The sequence below is a fragment of the Battus philenor genome, unplaced genomic scaffold, assembly GCF_028537555.1.
Source record: "Battus philenor isolate CCGP_79_NKW_IND1 unplaced genomic scaffold, ilBatPhil1.0.hap1 SCAF_1, whole genome shotgun sequence".
NCBI classification, from domain to species: Eukaryota; Metazoa; Arthropoda; class Insecta; order Lepidoptera; family Papilionidae; genus Battus; species Battus philenor.
Genome location: NW_027181661.1, coordinates 15,673,754 through 15,687,633, shown reverse-complemented (window position 1 = coordinate 15,687,633; position 13,880 = coordinate 15,673,754). Strand labels below are relative to the sequence as shown.

The following is a 13,880-nucleotide window of genomic DNA, read 5'->3' as shown; positions in this document are numbered from 1 at the left end:
AGTACAAGCCGGTAGTCGTAGTGTAGGTGGGCCTAACACTAGGTGGACCGCCAATGTAGTCAAGGTCCTAGAAAGTCGCTGGATACAGACAGCATAAGACTGGTGATCATGAAATATTTTGGGAAAGACCTATGCCTTTCATTGGCCATCTATCGACTGATGATGATGATCTAAAATTCCATTTTATATCATCACATGGTAGTCATAAGGCCAGTTTTGATAAAAACTTGAGCCGAATTGCACCTGCCATTATCGAGAACATTGCGAAATGGCTTCATTGAATGATAAAAGCCTTTCTGCCGTGGAAAGAATAGAGTGGTTATCATAGTACTAACCCTTGAATATTCCTCCATGAACAGGTCTACGTCTTACCAAACTTCATTCTTCGTGATATCAGAGATAGGAACAGGTCGCGCAGTTTAGGTCGTGGAGATGAAGATTACCCTCAGTTATGAGAAAAACATGATGTGATACAAGACCACATCTCTCTGCTGCGAGGGTTCCATAGTGCTTACAAATCTTTGTATGGACCTTTCAATTTTTCCAAACGAATTTTCTCGAACATGCTCAATTCCAAACGATTTCAGTATTTTGAAATGATGAAATGCAAACTTTTTAATACAGAATGAATCATAACATCTATAAATAGTTGAACTATGATAGAGTGAAGACAATGATATTGATTGGAAGACTCATATAGGTAATGGAGGTTGGTCGTATCAATGCATGTAAAAAATGTTTATAATTTCCAATGAGCTAAAGTGTTACTACAGTAGTTCTTTTTACAATAGAGTGTGTTTAAGTGCTGGTAGCTGCTTGAAGTATGTGGTAGGTCAGATGGGTGTGAGAAGAAGGGTGAAAATTGACAATACATACACGAGATATTTGTAAAAAAGGCTTGCCATTTGTCTACGTCATCCGCCCTGCCTCTCACATACCTCAGGAGGGGACTAGCACTTGAGCACACTATAAAAACACATAGAACATTATATATGATGAAACACGATACAAAAGTTCGATATGGACCTCTCTTAAGGATCTCCAATAATGATTATTGAAAGCGGTCTACGAGCAGTGCTTTACCAAGTTCATTTGTCTACCTTGTGCTTGGACTTTCTTCGCTGCGTTTGTCATAGTCCAAAGTCCAGTGCTATAAAGTCAAGCCCAGCAGCCAAGCCCAGCTGACCACTAACACTTCAACTCGTCAATTCTCGCTATATCGGCTACTTTCTTTCGTCTACTGTATCACACATTCCTTTCCGTGGCTCGTTGTGAAACTTTAAGCTTACCAATATTTCCAGTGTTATATTTTTCAAATAAATTATTAGCTTGCTGAATACCAAACCAATTTAATCTTAGAGTTTCTAAACAATTCTGATTTTGTGAATTTGTTATAGATTCACGGAAGACATCTTTGCGTTCCTTATATCACTGATCTTCATCTCGGAGCCAATCACGAACCTCATCGGACTGTACCGTGCTCACCCGCTCGGATATGACTACTGCAAGGACACCGACAACAAAGCAACTGAAATTCCAGCCGTAATGAACAACACTGTAACTGGTATGATTTTTATTCCCTTTATCAACAATCTACATACATAAAAAATTGTCGAGATTAATATAAATCATTATCATTTTAGCCTAAAAATGTCTACAGCTGGATATAGGCCTCCATAGATTTCTTATAGGATCGTTTGGTAGCGATCTGCTTTCAGCGACATCCGATGAACTTGATAAGGTAGTCGAGTCGACGTCGATTTCCGAGCTTACTGATCCGTAGTCTTCACTTCAAAACTTTAAAACTCCAGCGGCCATCGTTTCTACGCATAATGACTTCTCAATGTCACTTCCACTCTTAACTTTCATTCGTCAACGCAACTCTTTATTACAGATTCTAGTAATATATAGATCCTTCAATTTAATTCCGATATCTGGCAGACAGTGGCGATGCATTATGATCTTATCGTAGACGAACTACAGATCGAATTAATCTCGCCGTATACATCTCCTAAGATATGCCTACATATGTCTGTAATGATACCCTATGGGTACGTCGCATATATACGCGATTAGCGGGCAGAGATAACTGGAGTACGTTCCTACCTTATGGCGACGAAGACGATATCCAGTAGTGATCGAAGGCAGTGTTTTCACATGTATATTTATATTGATTGTTTGCAATTTACATTTATAAAACCCTAACGCAACGCACTAATAGATTTCAAGTTAATACTAAAAAGATTTTGGCTGTAGTGATTAGCAATACAGAGCGTGTATGCTGCACATATAATAATTAGTTAGACTATAAGTGATTAAATCCCGCAGGAAACACCACCGTGTCCTTCCCATCGCGCCCGATCCACGTGGTTGTACCTCCTCAGCCGAACACCGCACTCTTTTGCACGATGTTAACCCTTGCCACATTCGCCATCGCCTACTATCTACGTATCTTCCGCAACGGAAAGTTCCTTGGACGCAGTGTAAGTATCCGTTCGTTCATACATACGGCCACTGTAAGGAATAGGCCTTCGACTTCGAGTGCCGGTCGGGCGTTAAAATCAGGGAGGAGTTAATAGCCTCCCTGATAAGCGAAAAAGAGACCAAAGACGACTTCCTCGCATATTGTAAACAAATAATTAAAAAAGTGATACACAAAAACAAAAAGTAAAGAAAATAATAGAAATGTAAATAGATAACAAGAAATGTAAATGTGATATACAAAATATGATATTAATGTAAACAAACAGAAATAAAAATATAAAATGTAATGTGTAACGAGAGAGGAATGAAAGGTCACAGAGCGAAAGAGAATGAAAGGAGAAATGTGTAAGAAAACTGAATGAAAGATCTTAAGAAGTATACATGAAGAGAAAGAAAATAAAAAAACATATGAAGAATTAAATAAATTTGCCCGTAAAGTCCCTGTCCCACAAAAGATAGGGGGTACGAGAGGCCCCCAATAGCGGATGCCATAAAAAAAAGGAATAGCCCAGCCTTAAGAACCACAACGACTGGTGTAGCCAGGCCTCGTCTGCCGGCCCGTGGTCGCCACTTCAGAACCTTTCGGCTCCAAAAGCCGTCGTCTGAACATCGATGACTTTGATTGTTCTGATTTGATGTGCAAGAATATCTTTTTTAAAGAACTGGTTTTATGACATTTTTGTAACTTTTAGGTTCGTCGTGCTCTCGGAGATTTCGGAGTACCCATTGCTATTGTCCTGATGGTCGGCATGTCGGTATTGGTGCCGGTGTGGACTGAAAAACTGCAGGTTCCTGACGGACTCAGCCCGACAGCTCAGCGCTCTTGGCTCGTGCCTCTAAATCCTGGTCTCGAAACCATCCCCATGTGGGCGGCGTTCGCCATGGCTTTGCCTGCTCTGATGGTCTATATCATTGTCTTCATGGAGACCCATATTGCTGAGTAAGAATTTGTTTAAAAAACATCTGTTGTTTTTTTACACGAATCGAAATCAGGGGAACGAGTAGATGTTAATATAACGATATACCTAAATGACTCGACTCCTAGTTTCGATATTAACATGAGCGCTCATGATTGCTGAAGCGTTGTTAATAATTACGATTAAAATTATCGATTTACTGCGATGCGAATTGTTCCTGCGAATGTATACGAATGCGTATTTTAAAAAAATAACAAATAATTACTCCTTCGAAAAGACTTTGTTAACCACTTTTGAAAAGACAAGACATTAATTTAACATATTTTTTATTTTCAAAAAAATATGTAATCACCCAGATTCAGACAAGTAATTCGGTAGTTACTCTTTGAACGGTAATTTCATGTTTTTTTACCTTTTATAAATTATATATTTGTTACGTGAGAATCAACATGTGAACCGTTATTCAACGGCTTATTGATCAATCTTACTATAATTTAATTTTTTTCGCGGGTAAATTTAAAAATGGTTCAGGAGTTTTATTATCGAAGCGTAAGCCATGTACCAAAAAAGAATTAATCAACTGTTAGAACTATTTTATAACAATTAATAATAATATTAGGCTGATCATCGACAAACCGGAGCGTCGTCTTAAGAAGGGCAGCGGTTTCCACATGGACATCGTGATCATGTCAGTGGTGAACGCCGTGTGTGGAATGTTTGGCGCTCCTTGGCAGTGCGTTGCTACCGTACGTTCCGTGAGCCACGTGTCCGCTCTTACCGTCATGTCCACGACCCACGCCCCTGGTGATAAGCCCTACATCGTCGAGGTCAAAGGTGAGTAAAAGGATTTTTTTTAATCTCCAATATACTCCACACAATGTTGAATATACAGCGTGAATAGGTATAAATACTTTGACGGGGTGAATCTACATTTCTTTTTTCAACAAAAATCTATAAATCTTTAACACCTATTTCGAATACTCTGTTTAAAGAATATCACTCTGAAATTTAACATTAATTTATTTTTTATATTAGAATGCGTCAGACCCATAACCTATGTACAATGTTCGCAGGTATAGCTAGTAAACAATAATTAATTTTAATATATAGTAATAACATTTTGAAAACGCTTTTATTAACTATGCTATCGTTTGACACATAAGGACAATTTTGTTTTAATATGCTCTCTGGTTTATGTAAGAGGAGTATTTTAATATATTCTGTGTTGTAATGTACTCTGTGGTTTGTGTCAAAGAAGTTTTTTAATATAATCTGTATTTTAACGCACTCTGTGATTTACATAAGAAAAGTTTTTTCTCGCAATATTTGTATTTTTCTTTTTTCATACCTTATTCGCGTTTTAACGAAATCAAGAAAAAATAACAATCTATCGGCAATCAGTCATAAATCTATAATCAGGCGTTAACGTAGATTTTAATAGAGCAGGATACAGATATCTCACTGTCTAATTACAACAAGGTTTCTTTTAACACGTTCACTGCGGCTTGAGGTCGATTCAGCCTCATGGTAGACTTTGCACTGGTGCGGCGCGTAAAACTAGTGTTTTCTCTCTAGTGCGGCGGCTGTTTACACTCAACCGAATCATGAGGCAGAAAAGGCCTCAACCGCACTACTAGGAAGTTCAGCTTGAGGCTGATTCGACCTCAGCCGCACCAGCTGAAAGTTCTTCAAAATTCGGCCCACAGTGAACGTGTTAATTATTATAAATACATCGGCGGTTAACGAATCCAGTTGCGAGCGGACTGGTATAATGAAAACAACAATATTTTTCTATTAATTTTTATTTATACGTTTGTATTACAAAATACTGCGAATACTTCCAAGTTCGACAGTAAATAATGACCTCGCGGAAAGATAATCTTAACAATTTTGTAATAGTCAGGGATGAGCAACCCGCGGCCCGCTTTCGGTCCTTTAAACATGTATATGCGACCCGCATTGAATTAATTTTATTGACTATCTCCCATAAATATAATGTTATAAAATTAATTATATTAGAAAGATAGTACATACCTAACTGAAACAATTTTTGTGACGAGTTACTTATAAGTCTTTACAGTTGAAAACTATATTAAAAAACATATTTTCTCCCAGTAAACATTTTTATAAATTTTATGCCTTCTGAGTATGTTATATGTTTAAAAAAATTGTACAAACAATTAACCATGACATTAATAAAAAATCACCGCTAAAAACTGCGATGCAAGTTTAGAAAGCTGCATACGTTACGTACATTTTCATTCTAATTTTCAAGTAAAACCTTTTTCTGTTCTTTTCTTGATTGTTTTTAATTTACATATGAAATCACATACACATTACATTTAAATATGAAATCTGTACTTTTCATAATTTTTTTTTTCAATTTTCATTAATAAACAAAGTTTCTAAATTATTAATATGTGTTAATTTTTCTGCGACAGGCAAAAAAAAATTAAATTTAAATTGGCCCGTTGATTAAAAAGGTTGGTCACCCCTAGCATAGGGAGCTTGTTACATCTGTTGCCAAACATCGTACTTTTCTAAAAAAAAATATGCGACCATTAATAAAGATAATTATGATGTCGCCAAAACGTAAATCTACACTCATAATTCGATTATAAACCACTATGATTGTGTTGCGCGTATAAAAAAAATCTTCAATGAGTACTTCTGGTTCTCCCACATTTTCTTCGATTTTATTTATAGAATTACAGACTATAAAAGGCATTTGTAGTCCCACTACTAAGTGGTCCAATGGCATAAAATGTGCGGGAAATCGCTATAAACGGGCAGTGCAAGGCCGATCATCATGTTTATCTTTGAGGGAGGCCTTGTATTGGACTAAATAAACCGATAAATCTACAACTTTTTATAATCGGTATTCCCATTATGAACCTTTTACTTTTCATTATAATTAGAAACATGTTACAACAAATTATAGCATAGTCATCATCATCATATCAGAGGACAGAAGCCTGCGGAAAGGTATATGCCTCCCCCAAGGATCGCAAAGACGCCCCCCGGTCTTGCACTCGCATCCAGCTACTTCCAGCGACTTCAACAATGTCGTCGCTTCACCTAGGGGCCTACCCACGCTACGTCTACCGGCTCGTGTGATAATAATAAGAAACCGGATTAATATCAACTACATTCTTGTTACCCTTGTTAAGTCGACAGAAATTGACCGCTGGAGTCTTAAATTTCTGAAGTTTAAAAGAAAGCACCTTCAAGCACAACATATCATACATAAAGTGGATAGACGGCGATGTTAAAGTCTTCGAAAGACGCTAGATGAAAAAATAACAGACCGGCAAACGCAGCATAAGGTTCCGCTTAAAAAACGGTTCAGAAAATGTTGTTTAGGTTGTCGGATGGAAGAATGCAGGCCGCTTACAAAAGGTTTTATTAGGAATCTGTCGCGGATAAGATGAAAAAATAAATTAATGCAACTGGTCATACCGTTTTATAATTTAGAGCTTATCAATAGCATTATATTTCAGGAGTAAATTCACACACAATTGCATATAGCAAAAGCAAAAAATATACTATTAAATATAGTATATACTAATAAAGATTTTTAATTTATTTTTCTAGAACAACGTCTATCTGGTTTGCTTGTCGCTGTGCTTGTGGGCATATCCGTGCTAGCTGCTAGCTGGCTGCGTTTGGTTCCGATGGCGGTGCTCTTCGGTGTCTTCCTTTACATGGGTATATCGGCTCTCGGCGGAATACAGTTCTGGGATAGATGCATCTTGTTGTTGAAGCCGGTGAAACATCATCCTCAAGTGCCGTATGTTAGACGGGTAAGTTTTAAGTTATAGTTATTTAACAAGTTTATCCGTATGATTCTTTACTTTGATAAGAAACCCGAAATAACGTCAATTGATAATGAAAATAGAATCAATTTGCGCTTTTTTATCATTATAGCATCAATCAACGTAAAATAACATTACATAGATGAGATTCAAGATGCGATCGCAAGATTTGTCGATATGACGAAAAAGGTAACCACTGCACGGATACCGGCGTACAGCCTGAGGATGCAAATATGGAGTAGGAATGAAGAAGTGGTCGCGCGAAACGTAATTAAAACTGGACATTATTAGGGCGTCGATAAAAACAAACAAAACACCAATTACTTGAAAAAATCAGAGTAAATAATTGACTTTAACTTAGTTTTAAATAGTTTACGTTAAGTTAGTAAACAGTATAAGAGACTCAAACATTGTAACATGCAATAAAGTGAGCGAAAAAAATGATAAATTTTAAAATGTACTTTTAAAAACAAAGGCACGGACGCTAATGTCTGTTGAATATAGATATTAATAAATAAAAACTGGATATTGTTAGGCTTTGTGAAAACATAACATTCATTTTAGTTTAGTTTTAGATTAAAGTTCGGAAATAGTTTAAGTGACTTGGTAAAAGTGACATTTGTATGAAATTCGAAGTGTAAGAGTAAAAACAAAGGTACAAAAAAACTTAAATAACTTTAAAAAAGAACCCAAGTGTCCCGATTTAAACAGAGCCTACAAAAAAGTCACCTGAGTTTTTTTTCTGTTCGCTTTCTCAACTGCCATTAATACAAAAGGGGATTCCATTCATTCGTTCTTTATTTAAAAAAATCATTTAAACTCTAGTAGGATATACTGGAAAGGAGCAACGGTAAAATAACGAGACATTATCATCATTATTTTACCCATAGGATGTTTATTTATAATAATTGACCTCACCTTAGGTATCTAATAGTACCGGTTTAAAGGGACATAGATTCGGCGTCTCCGTCTTACCCTAAGAAGGTAGCCTTCCTGCGAACAATCCAGGGCCAGTGAAGGCTTGCAATTCACCTTACCAATCCATTGGACTATATCAGTTACTTTATTTTCTCTTCACAACTCATTTATCACTCGATTTTAAATGATTAACTTAGATTAGATTTTACAAATATTGTATTAAATCCTATTGTAAATGTACAGAGTTGTATGTTTAAAAATGTATGTTCTACGGTTGAAATAAGAACAATGGTCATATATTAAATAATTTTTTGTACAATCATTGTTATGTACTAATAATTAACCATCATTTTAATTACACATTAACTTAATTTTATCACAAAATTTGCTATAAGAATTTATTTTATAGATGTAAAGCAAGAATGTTCTCGAACATTTATTTGTAAACCGAGTGGGCCAGTGATTGCATCAGAACAACGGCAAACTCTTTAATAGTCACTCTATTATCTTAAATCACGCGGTAGATTCTTCCTGGTCTTTGTTCATTAGGATTTAATACATTATGTACGTGTTAAAGTGCATATAAATGGTGATTTATCTAATTAGACGCTGTTAATTATTCTTGAATTACCTAAAGAAGTTGTAAATTTATCTTACACCTTTCGTCGTATTGTTTATCTTATGCAAGGCACAGGACTCCCCCAAAAATCGTCACGATTACTGTCCTCGCGTTGCCGATCGGTGCACCAAGTGGGGGGAACAACCACGCCTCGTCTACTGGTTTGTGGTTGCCACTAGAGATCCATTCAGCCCCAACGACCATCAGTAGCAAGAGCTATTGCTTTTGAACCATAATCCAACCTAATAGTTGATTCTAGAACGTTTAGGAGAAATGGTGATACTTTTACATAGCAGTGTCGTACATATTATTATTTTTTTATTCGACTACTGACTGAAGTGATTAAAAAAAGAAATTCTAATACCCATCCGCGTAGTAGCGCGCAGAACAGATAACCGTTGAGCCCGAAACTTATAGAGTGAAACCATGCAGCGGCAAGCGCAGCATAGAACATCAATCTAAGGTGGATGGACGACATAGTTAGGCAGCTGGATCCAGGGCAGTTCCACTCTGGCTTGTTCCCCACTATAGCAGCAAGTGTCTAATCCTTATAATTTCCGAGATATAGTGATGAGTCAGTACATAGATGAAATCTCTTACGCAATACCAGACAAACCCAATTCCGCAAATTTATTTTGTACCGAAAGTTGTGCTAATTTTTAAAATGTATCTTTCCAGGTCCCGACTTTGAAAATGCACCTGTTCACACTGATACAAATCGCCGGCATCTGCATACTGTACACCGTCAAGTCCTCAAGGTTTTCACTGGCTCTACCGTTCTTCTTGGTCCTCATGGTGCCGCTGCGTATGGCAATCGCGTATATCTTTACACCTCTTCAGCTTCGTGCGGTAAGATATTGGACTCGCACCTACTATATCACATATACACATACGATCGCCGAACAGAGTGATATAGAGTTGTCTCTCTCGCACTTTTGTAATATGAAATAAACAGACTATCGACTTTCGTGATTATTATGGCTATCCTATCCTATTGAAAAGAGCAGAGCGCAATATTTATTATAAGCTTCCTTTTATTATAGGATTTCATACTGTATTAACAAGGCAAAGTGAATGTAGCGCGCTTTCTGCAATTTTTTGAGCACGTGAAAGGGACAAAAGATTGTAGTGGGAATCAACAAATGTTAAGAATATATAAAGATGCATTTAAACATATTTTTTTTAATATAATTAAACAGTTAGTCATTATCTCTCTCATTCGGGGTCTGGTCATTGATAAATTAATATTCCGTCATTATTTCCATGGATTCGATGGATCGTCCATGGATTATTTTTAATCAAATTAAAAAAAAAACGTTTAATGATTTTTCAAAAATGACGAGTCAAAATGAAGTCATTATAAAAAAAACATATCAAGTCGTAGGGTAAGCTGGAACAATCAAGAAGAGCAAACACGCGTGCACGCCGTGCAAACGATAGGTATAGACTGATTTTTTCTTCGTGTAGACGCATCCTTACCGATTACTTAGCAATGAGATAAGTTGTGTATTGGCTCTGTTTGGCAATTATAGCATATTTACTCTATAGTATACCTCCTTAGTATACATTTATTGCCTCAAGACAAGATATACTATGGCCACATGTCATTACTTAAAGTGTTCATTAAACGTTATTTTGGTCAAATAAAGAGTAAAAACGCATCAGCGATGTCTACATAAGACTGCTCCATTCCATCAGTCCACTTTTAATGCGCAGGATCTTTTTCAGTCAGCCCCACCTTGCCACGTAGAGCACGGCACAACAATTTCAATAGCACTATAATAAAAAGGACTTGTATCTAAAATTAAAAACAGTTGTGGCTATATATTTCAAAGATGTATATGTTAATCATAATAAATTGTTTCCAAATATTTTATCCAAAAACATAGCATCGTAGTTTTGTAGTTTAATACTATGCGAGTAAAAATTATTAAAAATAGTCCTATGTGCTATGAAATTTTTATATTTTTTAGGAAAACCTTTTTATGTTTTGACTCAAAGTTGTTATTTTCGCATGAACATAATTATAAATCATTTGTTTTTGATAAACGAAGAAATTTCAACAAAGTTGCCAATTGAAATCGACGCCATTAATTTCGTAAGCACCGTTAGATAATTTGTAATGAGCGACAGAAGCGTAAATGTTCTATTTTTAAAACTGTCGCCAAATTTTATTTATATTTGAAAGAAACCTTGAAGTCTTAACGTCGCAAAAATCACGTGATAACCCGTGTATTGTCTCGTGTGCAGTTGGACGGCGCCCAGAAAGACATCGAGCAAGACGACGAGCCAGACTTCTATCAGGAAGCACCACTTCCGGGTTAAACTGATTACATAATTACCAGCCACTGAAATAATTATATCGATCAGGAAATGTTTATTTGATTATATAAGTCGGCTTCACGTTATATATATAATGCATGTTACTACGAAAATATTTACCTTATTGCAGCAGTTACTTTGACATATATAAACTGTCAAAGTCGTAGTGTCGTAATTAACCTTTTAAAAATACTTATGTATTCTTCTTTTAAAATTATAATAAACATAAACGTTACCATGCGTTATATAACAAAACTTATTCAAATTAAAAGTAAAACATAATGTTAATGTGACAATATTTAATGTGATGACATAGTAATTAATGAATGATTACACAGATTATAAAACTATTATTAAGAGAAGTAGATGTCCATGTTGAAGATTTTTGCTAGCTTTAATCTCTCTCCCATTTTGCCATTCGATAGTTAATAATAATTTTAAAATAAAAAGGCATCTTCTGTATCAATGTAATCATTAAACCATGCCATAATCTATTACTTCTGCATCTTTCTGCTTACGGTTGTTTAAGATAAAAGATACGTAGTGAAAATGCATGTTTTATCTGTAGTCGTTTAATGATTATGTAAACGTAGTCAATATCGTTAATTAGTAAAAAAAAATATGTCTTAGATGTTTTTAGAGAACTAAATTGGTCTATGTACACCGAAAATATATTTATTCATAATTCTTAAACGGTAGTGTGTGCTCAAGGTTTTAATTAAATTTTACGAAATAATTTAAATATCTGGCCTAATACTTATCTATTTCAAAGAAGGGTCAGAATTATTTGTTACAATTCCGAAATTATAGTTGCAGATATGCTCTGTAATGAAATTACGAGCCAAAGGACAGGTGCCAAAGAGATTCTTATAATAAGTTATTTATAATGCGTTTCTTTTTTTAATTTAAATTTTATCGATGTTCGATACTTGGCATAAAAGTCAATCCGGCGATTATTACCGAATTTTGATTTTAGTATAAAGTTATTTTTATTACCTCTAGTATTATCATTACATATAAATGTTGTTAAATCTGTAAAATATAAATGTAACATTGCTTAATATTTATTTATTTATTTTAATAGAATTTGAAATTACTTTTAAATTATATGACCAGTGTTTTTAAACTAAATTAACATTTGAGTACTTAATATTTTTAATGTTAAAACTTGTATAAACTATTTATTTAATAGTTAAATTATATGCAAGAACATTCCGTGCAGCGAGAAAAATATTTAGTTCATTAAGCTTTGTTAAAAGCCGTATTCTATTTTTTTAAGATTTCACCCAATAAGGTTTGTATTAATCTAGCACAGATTACAGTGAATATTTTTAAAAAACATATACGTCTTAATACAGAATAAACATTACATTAAATTATATTATATTAAAAAGTTATGATCCGTTTAATTGTTTGAGTCATTGTTCACCCTTAATAAATAAAAAAAAAAAACAATCCGGTGCGTTCATAGGTGACGCATATTTGAATGTTTGCGATAAGACTGGCGTATTTATTTGCAGGTGTTGTATAGTGTATAACAGTTTGTTTTTTTTATCTGTAAATATTCGCCCAAATCAATTCTTTTAAAAGTTGCAAATGTCAATCGGTGCTGAGATTATTTTGTCATTTAAATAAATTACTTTGTATTATTATACTATATTTTAACTTCAATTTTTAAACAATACTTATTTAAGTGGTTTATTGTACATTCCATAAATTGTGTCACTTTCTTTAAGCCTAATCTGATGTTATCATTTTTATACTGCATACACTAATAAAATCCAAATAGTATACCTTGAGATCAAATAATTATGTTATTTACAAATACCAGTTAAGCGCAAATATAATATTCTGAAGCTACCTATCATCCTTTATAGGATAATATTTTAGAAATTTGTTTCATGTAATTATTGGATGAATTATAAATGTATTTTGATTACTTATGAATGAATTAAATTGACAATTTTATCTACTTCATAAGTTCCGAAGATTATTTTAATTTTAAGGTTTTAACATTGTAATTTAAAATATGCAGATTTTAAAAAGAGAAAACTGAAAATTTTATTTAAAACAACGTTAAGTTATTTCATTATTGTGAGTAAAATTTAAATTATTGTTTAAACAACCAGTAGTCTTGTTCAATTATGTCAGTACAAACATTTAAAATAAGTCTTAATTAGAATAAGCGCCATCTTAAGTTTATTATCACAAACCTTGTATTCATTTCGCGGAACTGTCAAATAAACAAGTGATTGATGTATACATTGATATTGTTACCAGGGTAGGTGCAAATGTTTATTTACCGTTATTAGTTCCTTCGTGGTTTAATTTTTGTTCAGATGCCGCATCAGTACACAGTTGTTTTTAACATTCGTTGAATATTTTTAATAAGTTTTAGTTATGTTTAAACTTTAATAAATCTTTAAGTTCAAAATTGTAGTCTTTTATTTATATGTACTGCCTATGTAATAATACAACACGCCACAAGAATGCCTCTATGAAATTTTGCAAATATTTTGTCATCCAAATTATTGGTTGCGTTGAAATAATAAAAATAATGACATCGTTAGTTAGTCTAAACACAGACGGTTTTTTTACGGTGAATGAGCTTACGTCGTATTTTTCTAGTAATTGGCTATGGGTAAAAAAAGCTTTAAAAGCTGTATAGCTCTTTTGAAATCAAAAAGAGTTTAAATTTTTACACCACGTGTAAAATGATCAATCTGAAATATGACATGAATTATATTTTTTCTTTTTTGAATGCGACACGCTTTTAACTCTTGGCAATACAAAGCCTGCAGGGAC

At 34.2% G+C, this 13,880-nt stretch overlaps 1 protein-coding gene across 1 annotated transcript in view; it reads left to right on the top strand.

Annotated features, from left to right (window-relative positions):
• The window catches only part of Ae2 (Anion exchanger 2), a 109,616-nt gene extending 96,701 nt beyond the window's left edge, over positions 1-12,915 (top strand). The window contains exons 12-18 of the mRNA XM_068764947.1: positions 1,398-1,564; positions 2,329-2,483; positions 3,177-3,424; positions 4,021-4,235; positions 6,996-7,204; positions 9,432-9,602; positions 11,004-12,915. Coding sequence (XP_068621048.1) covers positions 1,398-1,564; positions 2,329-2,483; positions 3,177-3,424; positions 4,021-4,235; positions 6,996-7,204; positions 9,432-9,602; positions 11,004-11,078 — 1,240 coding nt within the window. The 3' untranslated portion in view covers positions 11,079-12,915. The remainder of the gene's footprint in view (positions 1-1,397; positions 1,565-2,328; positions 2,484-3,176; positions 3,425-4,020; positions 4,236-6,995; positions 7,205-9,431; positions 9,603-11,003) is intronic.
• The last annotated feature ends 965 nt before the right edge of the window (positions 12,916-13,880 follow it).